This window comes from Rhipicephalus sanguineus, chromosome 10, assembly GCF_013339695.2.
Source record: "Rhipicephalus sanguineus isolate Rsan-2018 chromosome 10, BIME_Rsan_1.4, whole genome shotgun sequence".
Taxonomy (NCBI): domain Eukaryota; kingdom Metazoa; phylum Arthropoda; class Arachnida; order Ixodida; family Ixodidae; genus Rhipicephalus; species Rhipicephalus sanguineus.
The window spans coordinates 120,922,067-120,934,887 of NC_051185.1; the positions used below are offsets into that span (position 1 = coordinate 120,922,067).

Sequence of the window (12,821 nt, forward strand, 5' to 3'; positions counted from 1 at the left end):
CCGATGCCCTCCCACGCTACTTCGGACACCTCTTCATCCAACCGCCGAACCTTCAACTCCCGTCGGTCGCCGTCCCCGCGCCGACGTTCGCTTTCGCCAATGATTCGTCGCCCCTCGCCCGTCCAAACGGAAAACTGACCATCGCAGTTCCGGAGGCAAGAACTGCGCCGCTGTCGAAATTTACAAGACCTCGTTCTCAACCTGCTAACGAAATAACTGTCTTCATTGAAGGTGTTGCCGTGCACGCCTTAGTCGATACGGGAGCTGCTGTGTCTGTGTTGAGCGAAGCAATGTGCCGCAAGTTAAAAAAAATTACGATTCCGCTTTCTGGTCTTTCTCTCCGTACGGCAACCGCACATCCCATACAACCTTCCGTGACGTGCACGGCTCGGCTAGTCATTCAGGACGTTTTGTATGTCGTCGAATTTGTCGTCTTTCCACACTGCTCGCACGACGTTATATTGGGCTGGGACTTCCTTTCCACGCATCATGCCATTGTTGACTGTGCCCGTGCCGAACTAGAATTATCACCAATCTCCGACATCGATTCTGGCAAATCATCTTTTCCTCGTGTCGTTGTCGCCGCGGACACGGACATCCCACCTATGTCTTCTGTTCGGGTACCGATCTCCTGCGACTATGCTTTCTCTAGCGCCATGTTCACACCGTCAGAAGCATTCACTTCTCGTAAGAATTTCATTCTCCCCTTTGCTCTTGTCACGATCGAAGACTCCTGCTCAAGCATTTATGTCACGAACCGGCTTTCGGTCGCAGCCACAGTATTCCGCGGAGAATGTATAGGGAGACTTGAGGAGATTGATTCTGCTTGCGCTAGCCAACTGCTCGATCGCACAACAAGCCTCCAGGTCGCCAGCGTTAATCTCGTTACCACGCCCGACACATCTTCCCTAGACGCTTTCCTTCCATCAATTGATTCGGACCTTCCTATTGCTCAACGCACCCAACTCTTGAAGCTTCTCGACCGCTTTCGGACGTCTTTCGACTACAAGCAAACCAGTTTGGGTCGAACGTCTGCCATCGTCCATCATATAGACACCGGCAGCCATGCACCCCTGCGTCAGCGTCCATACCGGGTCTCTCACGCTGAACGCCGAGTTATTGATGACCAGGTGACTGATATGCTTAGTCGTGGCGTTATACAGCCGTCCCACAGTCCTTGGGCCTCCGCGGTGGTACTTGTGAAAAAGAAGGACGGTAGCATCCGATTCTGTGTTGATTATCGGCGCCTTAACAGGATCACACGCAAAGATGTCTATCTGCTCCCAAGAATCGATGACGCGCTCGACTGCTTGCAAGGGGCGGAGTTCTTTTCTTCAATGGACCTTCGATCGGGTTACTGGCAGGTACCTATGGATGAAGCTGACCGCCCAAAAACTGCGTTCGTAACTCCTGACGGCTTGTACGAGTTCAACGTGATGCCGTTTGGCCTTTGCAACGCCCCCGCCACCTTCGAGCGTCTTATGAAACAACACTCTTCGAGGTCTCAAGTGGAACACGTGCCTTTGTTATCTGGACGACGTCGTAGTTTTTTCAAAGGACTTCGACACCCATCTTCTGCGCCTCGCAAGTGTCCTGGAATGCCTCACACAGGCTGGCCTACAACTCAATTTGAAGAAGTGTCACTTCGCCGCCAGGAAGCTCACCATCTTGGGACATGTTGTCAGCAAGGACGGCATTCTACCCGACCCTGCAAAGCTCCGCACTGTCACCGAGTTTCCCAAGCCGTCGACCCTGAAAGAACTCCGGAGCTTCATAGGCCTCTGCTCATATTTTCGGCGATTCGTTCGTGATTTCGCATCTATAATGGCCCCTTTAACACGCCTACTTGCTGACAGCCAAGGTGTCATGGCATGGTCTTCCGCTTGCGACGCCGCATTCGCGAAATTACGTCATCTACTGACATCGCCACCGATTCTACGTCACTTTGACCCAGACGCCCCTACCGAAATCCACACGGACGCCAGTGGAGTCGGCCTTGGCGCTATTCTTGCTCAACGCAAGTCTGGCTTCGACGAGTACGTTGTTTCCTACGCAAGTCGCACTCTCACCAGAGCTGAAGAAAATTATTCGGTCACGGAGAAAGAATGTCTAGCCATCGTTTGGGCAATTACAAAATTTAGACCTTACGTATATGGCCGCCCATTTGATGTCGTGACTAATCACCATGCCCTCTGCTGGTTATCTTCACTGAAAGATCCATCTGGTCGTCTAGCGCGATGGGCATTACGTCTCCAAGAATACGACATCCGCGTCGTCTACAGGTCAGGCCGTAGACACTCAGATGCCGACGCTCTTTCTCGCTGTCCCCTTCCCCATGACTGTGGCAATCTGTCTGTTTCCAGCTACGATTCTGCGGCCCTTACACACGCTGACATGCCTTCTGAGCAGCGTCAGGACCCTTGGATAGTCTCTTTAATGGAGTTCCTATCTAAGCCGTCACCACGTACCGCCACTCGCTCGCTGCGGCGCACAGCTCGACATTTCACCATCCGCGATGGGCTCCTATAGACCTTATGCAAAATTGCTGCCATCTATCGGCCGTCGTGAGCATAGCCGCCATATTAGAGGCTAAGCGCGGCGCAGTCCGCACAGTCTGCGGGCGTGTCTGCGTGCGTGTACGTGCGTATATGTAACGCGTATCGACGTGAGGCGTGCAGTGGATAACAACCGCAATGCCGACGTATTGCTGCGTCCCTTGCTGCACACAGAGAGGTACTCGGGATCCTGAAGGAAAAAAGGTAAGCAGTAAACTGCACCTCGTTATTTTTCCTGGCTGTCGACGTTTCCAGCATGTGCTCCGGCTACTGCTCCCGAATGACATGTTTGCGTTCGCCTTTCTAAGCAAATAAGACGTGTAATAGCATCTGCACTTGTGTTTCCACAAGTTGCTGCATGCCGAAGCAAGGCAGTTTTTGCAACGTTTTCGCTAGCAGCCGTTTACCAAGTGAAGGCGATTTCGCTTCACACAGAAGCCACCTTCACGCAACGAGCTCTATCGCGGCTACTCGCGCGTGCCTGCATTTCATTGAATGTGCTGTTTTGTTTACGTTTCGGTAACGGCACACGCTGAATGGGAAGCAAGTGCGCGTCATCGGTGGATTCCGATAACGAACCGATGGTGCTAAAGCATCTTTCTTTTCTGTAGTTTCGTTTTCGATTCTCGAGTGCGTGTGACAAGCTGCCGTTTAATGGGATGGCTTGCGCATCACTGCACACATTTTTCAAGCATTCAATGTGCTACGGCACATTATCAGACACCTCAGGAGTGACTTGCTCCTATGGCAAAAATTGGCAGATCCCACGCATTGTGGGAATAGACGTACCGTGTTTACTCGATTGTAACGCGAACACAGCTGTAACGCAGGGGATGACTTTTCATTGCGTCCAGGAAGAAAAAATAGGTGTTTGGTATGTATTTCGATATTTGATTGTAAGCGAGGGTCAACTTTAGGTAGGAAAAATATTGAAAAAAACTTGCGTTACATTCGAGTAAATATGGTCACCGCATTGTTTTTTTTTTCTTAGGCAAATCAAGGCATTCATGACATGAGCGGGGCATGTAAGTCATGCCTGTCAGAATTTTGATGTTGCGATCTCTCATATATGTTCTTCATGCAGTCACGTCACGCCACACCAATTTTGGTGTATATCACAGCGGCGAAACGACCGTGAGAGCACCATGAGCGTGGCATTTAAATCATTCCGTACATGAAATGTATTTCATCATTTTCATGTTTTGACTTGTCATTAATGTTCGTCATAGAGTCATGTCACCCCTTACAAATTTCGGTACATGTGAAGCTAGCGAAGCGGCCACCAGCATATCCTGAGCGTGGCATGTAAAACATGTTTCACATGACATGCATGTCGTGATTTTCATGTTACCACTTGTTTATGTTTGTCGTATAGTCATGTCACACCATACCAGTTTTGGTATATGTCATGCTCGTGAAACGGCCTCGAGCCCATCACGAGTGTGGAATTCAAATCATGCCGTACATGACATGCGTATCGTGATTTTCATGTCACCACGTGCCATTCATGTTCATCATACAGTCACGCCTCATAATACCAACTTCGGTGTATATCAAGCTAGCGAACGCTGCAGGAGCGCCAAGACAGTGGCATGTAAATGATGCTGTTCATGACGTGCATGTCATGATTGCCGTGTTACCACCTGCCATTTATGTTCTTCATACAGTCACGTCGAACAGAACCAATTTTGGTATATATCAAGTTAACGAAATGACCGCAAGAGCACCAAGGCCATGGCATGTAAATCATGTCATTCATGACATGCATGTCATGATTTTCATGTTTATGACCTGCCATTTATGTTGGTCATACAGTCATCTCATGTGATACCGATTTTGGTGCACATCCCATTAACAAAACAGCCACGGGAGCACGAAGTCGTAGGCGGCTAGGTAGGTACGCTCAAAGTTACAGAAGTTCGCAAGAAATGCTTCGCATTCAAAATGCTTTTTCGGTACATTGATTAAATTCAACCGTTCAAACGTGTTTGTGGGTTGCGCTAAAGTAGTTGCTGTTGAGCGTTGCCTCGGCGTCTCAAAGTTGAATGTTGCAGCACTGCTGTTAAGCCCGCAAGACTATCGTAGGCTCAGAGAGGAACAGAGTGAGACGTGTGTTTTTATACTGACCTAAAATGTTAGTTACCAGCACAGCTCGGAATGATAACGCATCAATACCAGCCAATCGACACTTATGTTTTATAACAACACCCTTCGTGTTCACTTTCGACGTGCGGATGCATAAATTCTTGACAATTTAAACGCACATAATTTGTGTTGAGTACATAATTTTACACTAGAGCAAAGCATCAGTTTTATGAAATGGAAAAGAGACAAGCTTGATTTGCAACCACATTTACAACGCACATGTACACTGCAGTAAGAGTTAAGAAAAACAGCCCAGAAAGTGCTCATTGATGGAGGTCAGTTGCGCTTCCTTATTTCCATCTTAGTTACATGACGTAAATAAATTCACTTATATATAAATCCACCCCAGAATTATCAGTATTTCAGACATGCGAGTCTCATGCAACTCTTAATTCTTTCAGGTGTCATTTCACTGCATTCCTGATGACAGCAGCCTCCGGAAAAGATGGCTGGCTGCGATCAAGAGGGAGCCACCATTTAATATTAGAACAGCCCGTGTGTGTTCCAGGCACTTCAATGAAGAAGACTTCCTCAAGAACATTGTTAGTGGCCGCCGAATGCTACAAGAGAATGCAGTTCCATCCGTTTTTGCATTCAAGAAAGCCATCAAAAAAAGAAAGCCACCAAAAGCCCGACCTGCCCCAACCATGAAGAATCCTCTTCGTGCCATGTTTGTGCAGGACACAGTGGACAATGACACATCAATCACAGAAAATAGTGAAAACATTGAGCAAGGCATGCTGCCAGATGCTTGTGAAGATGCAGAATCCCCATGTGACTTTGCAGCGTTGCTGCAGCAACACACAGCACAACTACAAAATGAGTTGGCACAAGCAAAGGCAAAAATTGCAAAACTTGAAGGAAGAGTGTGTCTACTCATGCAGAGATGCAGTCATCTTGAAAAGGCTGCAGCACAATTTTGCATTGAGCAATTTAAAGACAATGATGAAGATTTTCAGTTTTATACCGGCCTGTCATCATATGGTGATTTCATCAAGCTGCTTCACTATCTTAAACCTGACCTGAAGGAGGAGGACGAAAATGCACCAAATCTGAAAAGGGGAGTCGGTAGGCCTCCAGTGCTCACCATCGAGAACCAGCTTTTTATGGTTCTCGTGAACTTGAGGCTAGGCCTTTTTCAAAAGGACCTCGGACATCGTTTTAACATTCACCAAAGCACAGTAAGCCGTCTTTTCAATGACTGGATTAATCACATGTTCGACAGGTTCACAGACCTGCCAATGTGGCCGTCACGAACTGTTGTTGACAGAAACATGCCTGATGAGTTCAAGAAAAAGTATCCAAAGACTCGGGTAATCATTGATGCTACCGAGATAAAATGTGAAGTCCCAAGTTCCTTCGTACTACAGTCAGAGACCTACTCTAACTATAAATCGAGCAATACTTTCAAGGGACTGGTTGGCGTTTCCCCTGACGGGGCTCTTACTTTTCTGTCACCACTTGTGACAGGCAGTGTTTCAGACAGGGAGCTTGTGAAAAGAAGTCGTTTTCTCGAGCTTCCATTTGAACAAGGAGATGTTGTGATGGCTGATAAGGGGTTCACCATCAGGGACCTTCTTGAACCTCTTGGGGTGCAGCTGAACATGCCGCCATTTTTGAGAACACCACAATTCACAGAAGAACAAGTTGCCCAGACAGAAGCCATTGCATCTCTACGCATTCATGTGGAAAGACGCATCCAAAGGATTAAGTGTTTTCACATATTCGATCGAAGAATTCCCATTACGATCGCACCTATCATCAACCAAGTGTGGACTGTGTGTGCTCTCCTAACTAACTTCCAAACACCCCTGCTAAAGAGCTCTTTAAGTACTATGTATTTTTATTTAACTGTTTATATCAGCAACCTCTTGAAGTGCTATTTATGTTTATTTAACTGTTCATCTCTGCAATTTTTACATGTGTTCAGGAAAGCCCTGTGCAGCCATACATAGCTGCTAGCTCAGAATGCTGAAGCTAAACCTTTTCCTTGTGTATATTCATAGAGGCTGCTTAAGTAATTGAGACAGAATGCCATAGAAGATACAATAAACACCGTTTCACTTTCAAAACTGGTTTCGTTTATTGCACTCGCATCCTGGCATGCACTTCGGCACAATTATTTCCAGTTCAAGTCTGCTCAAGAGAGCTTAAATAGGGCAGAGCTTGTTCGAAATAGAAGTTGTCCAATTTTGATCTGATTGCTGCCCAGGTGTCACAACAAAACTCAACTCTGCACACAATCATCCATGCGTCTGCATATACTATAAAGTGCGTCCAGAGAAGTCCTGCACAGAACATCTGTCCCATCACTTGTGCATAGTAGTCGCTTGATTCTTTCAGGTGCGGAATGCCATTTACCACTTCAACAAAAAAATCAGGTGAGGCGAGTGCTTCTTGGAGACTAGATGACCTCTTGCTCCAAGGGCACTTCACCTCAATCAAACCAAAAGGTGGATCTTCGTGAACATCGTACACGACGCGGTCTGGTGTGGCACCCAGCCATGGGGAAGCGGGGCGCACCATGAGCCCACAGGTGTGAACGATCACCTTGCGGCCGATATGGTCCATGGACTGTACATACCGCTGCACTGCTCGTGGCTCATTCAGAGTTCCGTACCTGCAAATACATTCAAGGCAAAAAGTTAATAATACATAGATAAGTGTAACTGTTGTTTGTGCTGTTTTGTGTTGGTTTAAAGAACAGTCAGTTAACAGCATATATTCTACGCAACTAACTTTGGCCAGAGAAATGGTGGCATTGCTCTCAGTTGTAAATGGCAAAGCACATTTCACTGATTGGATTATTTTTTCCAGTTCACAGTAGGACATGAGTAAAATCACAATGGCGCCAGATTAATTTTTATTTCTTGGGGTTCTGAAATTGAAATTTTATTCCGCAACAAGAACATGCTACGAGGAGGGCAGGTAAAAGCTGTTCGGATAGCTTGAGGAGCCCTGACCTCCTAGTACACAGGATAGCAAAGAAGCATGCGGCTAAGTAAGTACATCCTACTAAAAGAAATATATATGAATTCATAGGGTGGTTAAAAGAAAATAAAATATTACAATGCAGGCATAGAAAAAACAGTAGTCGCCATAGCACATCATTATACAAACATTAATTGCAGTTTTGGTGATATGCTAGATATGTTAATTTTGTGTTCCTTTGTTATGCGGTTTAGAAGTGTAGGCAGTTAAAAATTGAACATTTTATTTTCGTAATTTGTTCTGCATCTCGATATATACCACACTTCAGGTTGACGTACTTTATAAGCAGGGAAGCTTTTCTTTAACCTCGCTATTCTTGCAATGGTATCATTAATTTTCAATAAACCGAACTTATATAGACGACATAGTTTGTAATCGTGTATTGACGCAACCTGAATGATACGGTGCTTTTTAAATTAGTCTGCTGCGTGGCAGCGATATGGCACTTTACAGGCTAGACGCAAAGCTTTCTTTTGTAAGACGGTTGCTGATGTTTACGATTGTTGTTGTTGACCATACAAGAAAGGCATAATTCAAGAAGAAAACAACAAATTATATATAGGCATGTTAACAGAAGCAGGAAAGTAGCAGCAATGGTGGCGCATAATGCCGATTGTCCTAGATAGTTTACTGATAATATGGTTCACGTGATCATCCCATGTGATGTTTTGTGAAAAATACACGCCTAATGATTTGAAACTTTTGACAACTTCAATTTCTGAGTTATTTAATGAAATGATGGGAAGCTGGACTTGTGTGTGGCGGGGGTGAAATAAAACAGCCTTAGTTTTATTTATGTCTAGTTTTAGGGAGTTTACTTGAGCTCGCGCATTAAGTTCAGACAGCGTGTTATTCGCTCGACTACCTAGTTCGCTGCTACATTTGCCTGAAAAAAATAAATTATCATCAGTGTATATTACATAATGGACTGATTCGTCGATACGGATATTTCATTAAAATAAAGCATAAAGAGAAACAATCCCAGGATGCTTCCTTGCGGGACTCCTGTTTTAATGGATTTTATTAAATGTTTTCCTTCAATTACGGCGAATTGAGAGCGGTGTTGCAAGACACGATTAATTTGTGTGCAATGCCTCTTGTATCATAATGATCGAGCTTTTGAAGGAGAATTTTATGACTAATGAGGTTGAAGGCCTTTGAGAAGTCCAGAAAAAGCCCAAATATTATATTTCTAGATTAAAAAATTTTTAAAATGTATTCCTTTTGTGCCAGTAGCTCTCCACTGAAATGCGACTACCGTGGCCAGAATTTAATGCCACAAACTAGAGCACAGCTGCAGGACATGTTCGGGTTGCAGCAGATGGCAAAGCACGTATAAACAAATGGAAAGTTAGGCGAGTTGGTACGGTGGCATACTTGAAAATTTGAGTGCGAAGAGGCAAGGACCAAGATAAGAATTGCTAAATAATGGGCAAGACAAGCACCTACCCACAACTGTTCATTATAAAAAGATGCGAGAAGATGCACCTGGAAACAAGTCTTCAATATATACAAGCGAAAAAAAAAAGTTTCCTTGGATACGCATCTAAAGTCGCAGCATTTATTGCAAAGAATCCATCCAAAGATACCCTGTAGGTGTATGCCACTAGAAAATTGCACACTCATTTTGCATTTTTTTCTTATTTTAAGTTGAGAAACATTACGTATCGTATTAGCTCAGTCAGTATTAGCGACACAAGCTTCATACGTCAAGCATACACAGGCAACTCCAGGATGGAGGCCATGCATTGAATGCACAGCATTGAATTTTCTTCCTCGTGAAGAATTCGACTGTCATCACCAAGGTAGACGTAGCTTTATGGAAGTTCCATATCAGCAGAAAAACTGCATGCGTGCTGCAGCCCAACTCACGATTTTAATTTTTCGCTATGCTTAAATTCTCTTACCTTACAATGCCATTCGAAAATTCCTTTGGCCTCATGACATTCGCTATGCCCCGCTCAGTCCACGGGGCTTTCCTAGACAGCACGGTGCCAAATTTGGAAGCCGTTAGCCTGTTGGCTCGGGAATTCCTCCAAGTGGTGCTCTGGCTCTGCTGTCTGGTGTTTTGCTCCAGTGCTGCAGCATCTTCACTTGAAATCCTGAGTCCCTGCACACAAGCAATATTTAAGTATTTAATTAACAGCGAAACGCCAAGGCTGTGTTGATTTTTTTTTTCCTCTCAGAGAAATATTCAACCTGCAAGCTGTTATGTTGGAAGGTTATGGCCTATATTAGCCAGGAGAAAATTTCCAGGGGCAATTCCAAATCTCTTCCTTATCCTTTTCCCTACGACCTATTAGATTGCACGTCCAAGTGTGGCAGTCTGGGCATGTTGGTAGTAATTCATTTCCAAGGTGAAAGCTCAAAGAAAATTGTCGCACACGAAAAAAGGCACACATACACACACAAGCACCTGTGAATGTATATATGTGTTCCTTTTTTTCGTCCGTGTTTTCCTTGTGCTTTTACCTTTCTTGCATGTCTATGGTGTACTACAATTATTGGCTCTTTAGCAATATGCTTATACAAGTAGCCACTTACTTGTAACACCTGATTGTTTGCCATTTCTTGAGGGGGACACCAGCTACTTTCTGCCGGGAAAAACTTGTAAGCTGGCGCAGGAACTGGCAAAGGGAGTGTTTGGCTTGACGAGCTCCAGGGCATGAGGCACTCAAAGCCAGCTGGTGTCATTGGCATTTGTATATATTTTGCTGATCCTACAAATGTTTTTCCCATTGGAGTTTCTGCGGTAGCATAGGAATCAGCATCAGCAAGAATCTCTGCCCAGCAACCATGCGTTTCCTTTAGGCTTTCCCCAAGTTTCTTTGTAGCCTTTAAATGCTCCTCCCATGTGGGCCGGTTAAACGTCAACTCTTGCAGTACGCACTGTCTCGGCGTTGATGGTCGGCCCTCTGCCACTTGGCGCCAGTTCACATCCATTACACCCTCCGGTGCCATATATTTCCGTGGCCGTCGCCACTGTTGAGGCAGTTCAGTTGGTGACAGCTCCTCCGGTGGTTCCTTGTAGCCAAGTTTCTGAAGCTGCACCACCTGGCTGAGGACTGCAACCAAATGGTTGCAATGACCTGATGTCCCAGATGGGCAGGTACATCGAGCCTGTGACACGCGGTTGTTGGCGGTGAATGTAAGATGTACAATGTACGGGTCTGCGGTCTTCTTTCGACTCCGGTAGCACAGGCATCTCACTGCAATGGCAGGCCCTGAGGGACTGCAATAGAAGAAGCAAAGCTTACAGTATATATTTAGTGCCAGCAAACATTATATTCAAGCATGAATTACATTAATGTAACGCAGCCAAGCGTTGCCGAAATGACAACATTCCCTAATGAGCACAATGCATATCTAAGCACATTGCTTCTCCGGAAGTGTTTGCTGCACAATCAAATGGGAGCCAAATGGTGAAAGAATAAGCCTCTCTTTTTCGTGTTGTGAGTAATGTCGCCATGATATGGTGCTACTTGACCACTTAGTCATGATTTTGCTTCATTCAAATCCAGTCAATTATCGATAGTGATCTGAAACGGTTGCCTGCACTACGCTGAGCGAGTTACCAAACACATCAATCCGAATTTACGGACCGTATAGCAGCGATAATCTTTGATAGCAATCATGAATTCTAGGGGTTTCTCCCCCCCCCCCCCCCCCTCGTCCACTAGGCATTCACGCCATTACAACTTTCTGCAGATGGTACGCGCAAAGAAGGCACCAATATGCTTGTCCAGCACAAATCAAACTTCACAGACCTTTCTTGAATACAGCGTTCATTACTCAGGTACCTTTATAATCCCAGCGTAGAAAGCGGCGCAGTTTTGAAACGCCGCGCACTAAAAACTAGTAAAATATCCTCGTGAACTGCGCAATGAACAGTGGCCGAACGTAAGCAACATTACCGCGTTACATTTCTAACAAATGCATGTTATATGATCACAACCTTACCGCAAATAAGTAAGAAAAAGCCAGCGGCCACCCTACTGCACGAAACAAACGTTACCCTGACTGCTTGCATGTGATATGATCACAACCTTACCGCAAATAAGTAGTAAGAAAAAGCCAGCGGCCACCCTACTGCACCAAACAAACGTTGCCCTGACTGCTGGCATGTTATATGATCACAACCTTACCGCAAATACGTAGTAAGAAAAAGCCAGCGGCCACCCTACAGTACGAAACAAACGTTGCCCTGACTGCTTGCTCGATCGTTACCGTCGTCGCTGCGCCTACTCGCGTCAGACGCAAAAGCCCCTTCACTACCCTGTACCCAGGATAAGATGATGACTGAAAATGGTTGATGCTCCACACTCAGTGAAAAGAAGGAAAGTTTATTACCTTGCGCACTGCTTCGTCCGCAGCGACGGCAGGCTCACGTAGGACTCCGTGACGAACTTGTAGCTTCGTTGTCGTTGTCGTTGCGATGCAGTTTTTGAAGCGTAATACCTGTCGACGAAGTCGCTTGGTAGGGCCGGTAATGCGGACAGATCCTTAGACCACTCGTCCGGCATTTTTTCATGCGGCGATTGATAGCGATCGAAGCACGTAGTCACACGGTTACGATATCGACAGCGGCACGACATAGAAACATGCCTTTAACATGGCGCCGCGTCGGTAGTTTCGTGAAGCCGCCGACAGATGGCAGCAATTTTGCATAAGGCTTATACCGCCGCAACTATCTGTCTGATGGTCACAAGTGGTTGTTGGTGATTCCTCGCCATCTCCGTGCCGATATCTGTGCCTCCTTTCACGCGGATCCCCAATGCGGACACGCTGGTGTAATCAAAACCTATGCACGCCTCCGGCTGCGGTACGACTGGCGTGGCATGTACCGCTTCGTTCGCCAATACGTGCGTTCATGCTCCAAGTGTCAGCGCCGGAAGAGCCCCCCACGTATAGTCACTGGAACGCTCCAGCCGTTGCCTTGTCCCTCCCGGCCGTTCGATCGCATCGGAATTGACTTGTACGGCCCCCTTCCGTACACACCAGACGGGAACCGCTGGATGATCGTCGCTATCGATCATCTGACACGCTATGCTGAGACTGCCGCGCTGCCAGAGGCCACATCACGTGAAGTCGGCTTATTCATACTTCACCAACTTGTTCTTCGCCACGGCG

General features: G+C 46.0%; 1 protein-coding gene across 1 annotated transcript; it reads right to left on the reverse strand.

Annotated features, from left to right (window-relative positions):
• Window positions 1-6,767: 6,767 nt before the first annotated feature.
• Window positions 6,768-12,362, reverse strand: LOC119372398 (uncharacterized). Its single transcript, XM_037642869.2, has 4 exons — window positions 12,042-12,362; window positions 10,236-10,923; window positions 9,599-9,801; window positions 6,768-7,320 (listed from the first exon to the last, which is right to left on the reverse strand). The coding sequence occupies exons 1-4, from the start codon at window positions 12,284-12,286 to the stop codon at window positions 6,831-6,833; spliced, it is 1,626 nt and encodes a 541-aa protein (XP_037498797.2). The 5' UTR covers window positions 12,287-12,362; the 3' UTR covers window positions 6,768-6,830.
• Window positions 12,363-12,821: the final 459 nt, after the last annotated feature.

What these genes read in the sequence shown, in the direction of transcription:
- LOC119372398 (XM_037642869.2), bottom strand. Translation starts at nt 12,286, where the DNA reads ATGTCGTGCCGCTGTCGATATCGTAACCGTGTGACTACGTGCTTCGAT. An exon ending in CGGACGAAGCAGTGCGCAAG is followed by an intron (nt 10,924 to 12,041) that starts GTAATAAACTTT and finishes CTTCTATTGCAG; the next exon opens with TCCCTCAGGGCCTGCCATTG. An exon ending in CAAACAATCAGGTGTTACAA is followed by an intron (nt 9,802 to 10,235) that starts GTAAGTGGCTAC and finishes GCTTGTGTGCAG; the next exon opens with GGACTCAGGATTTCAAGTGA.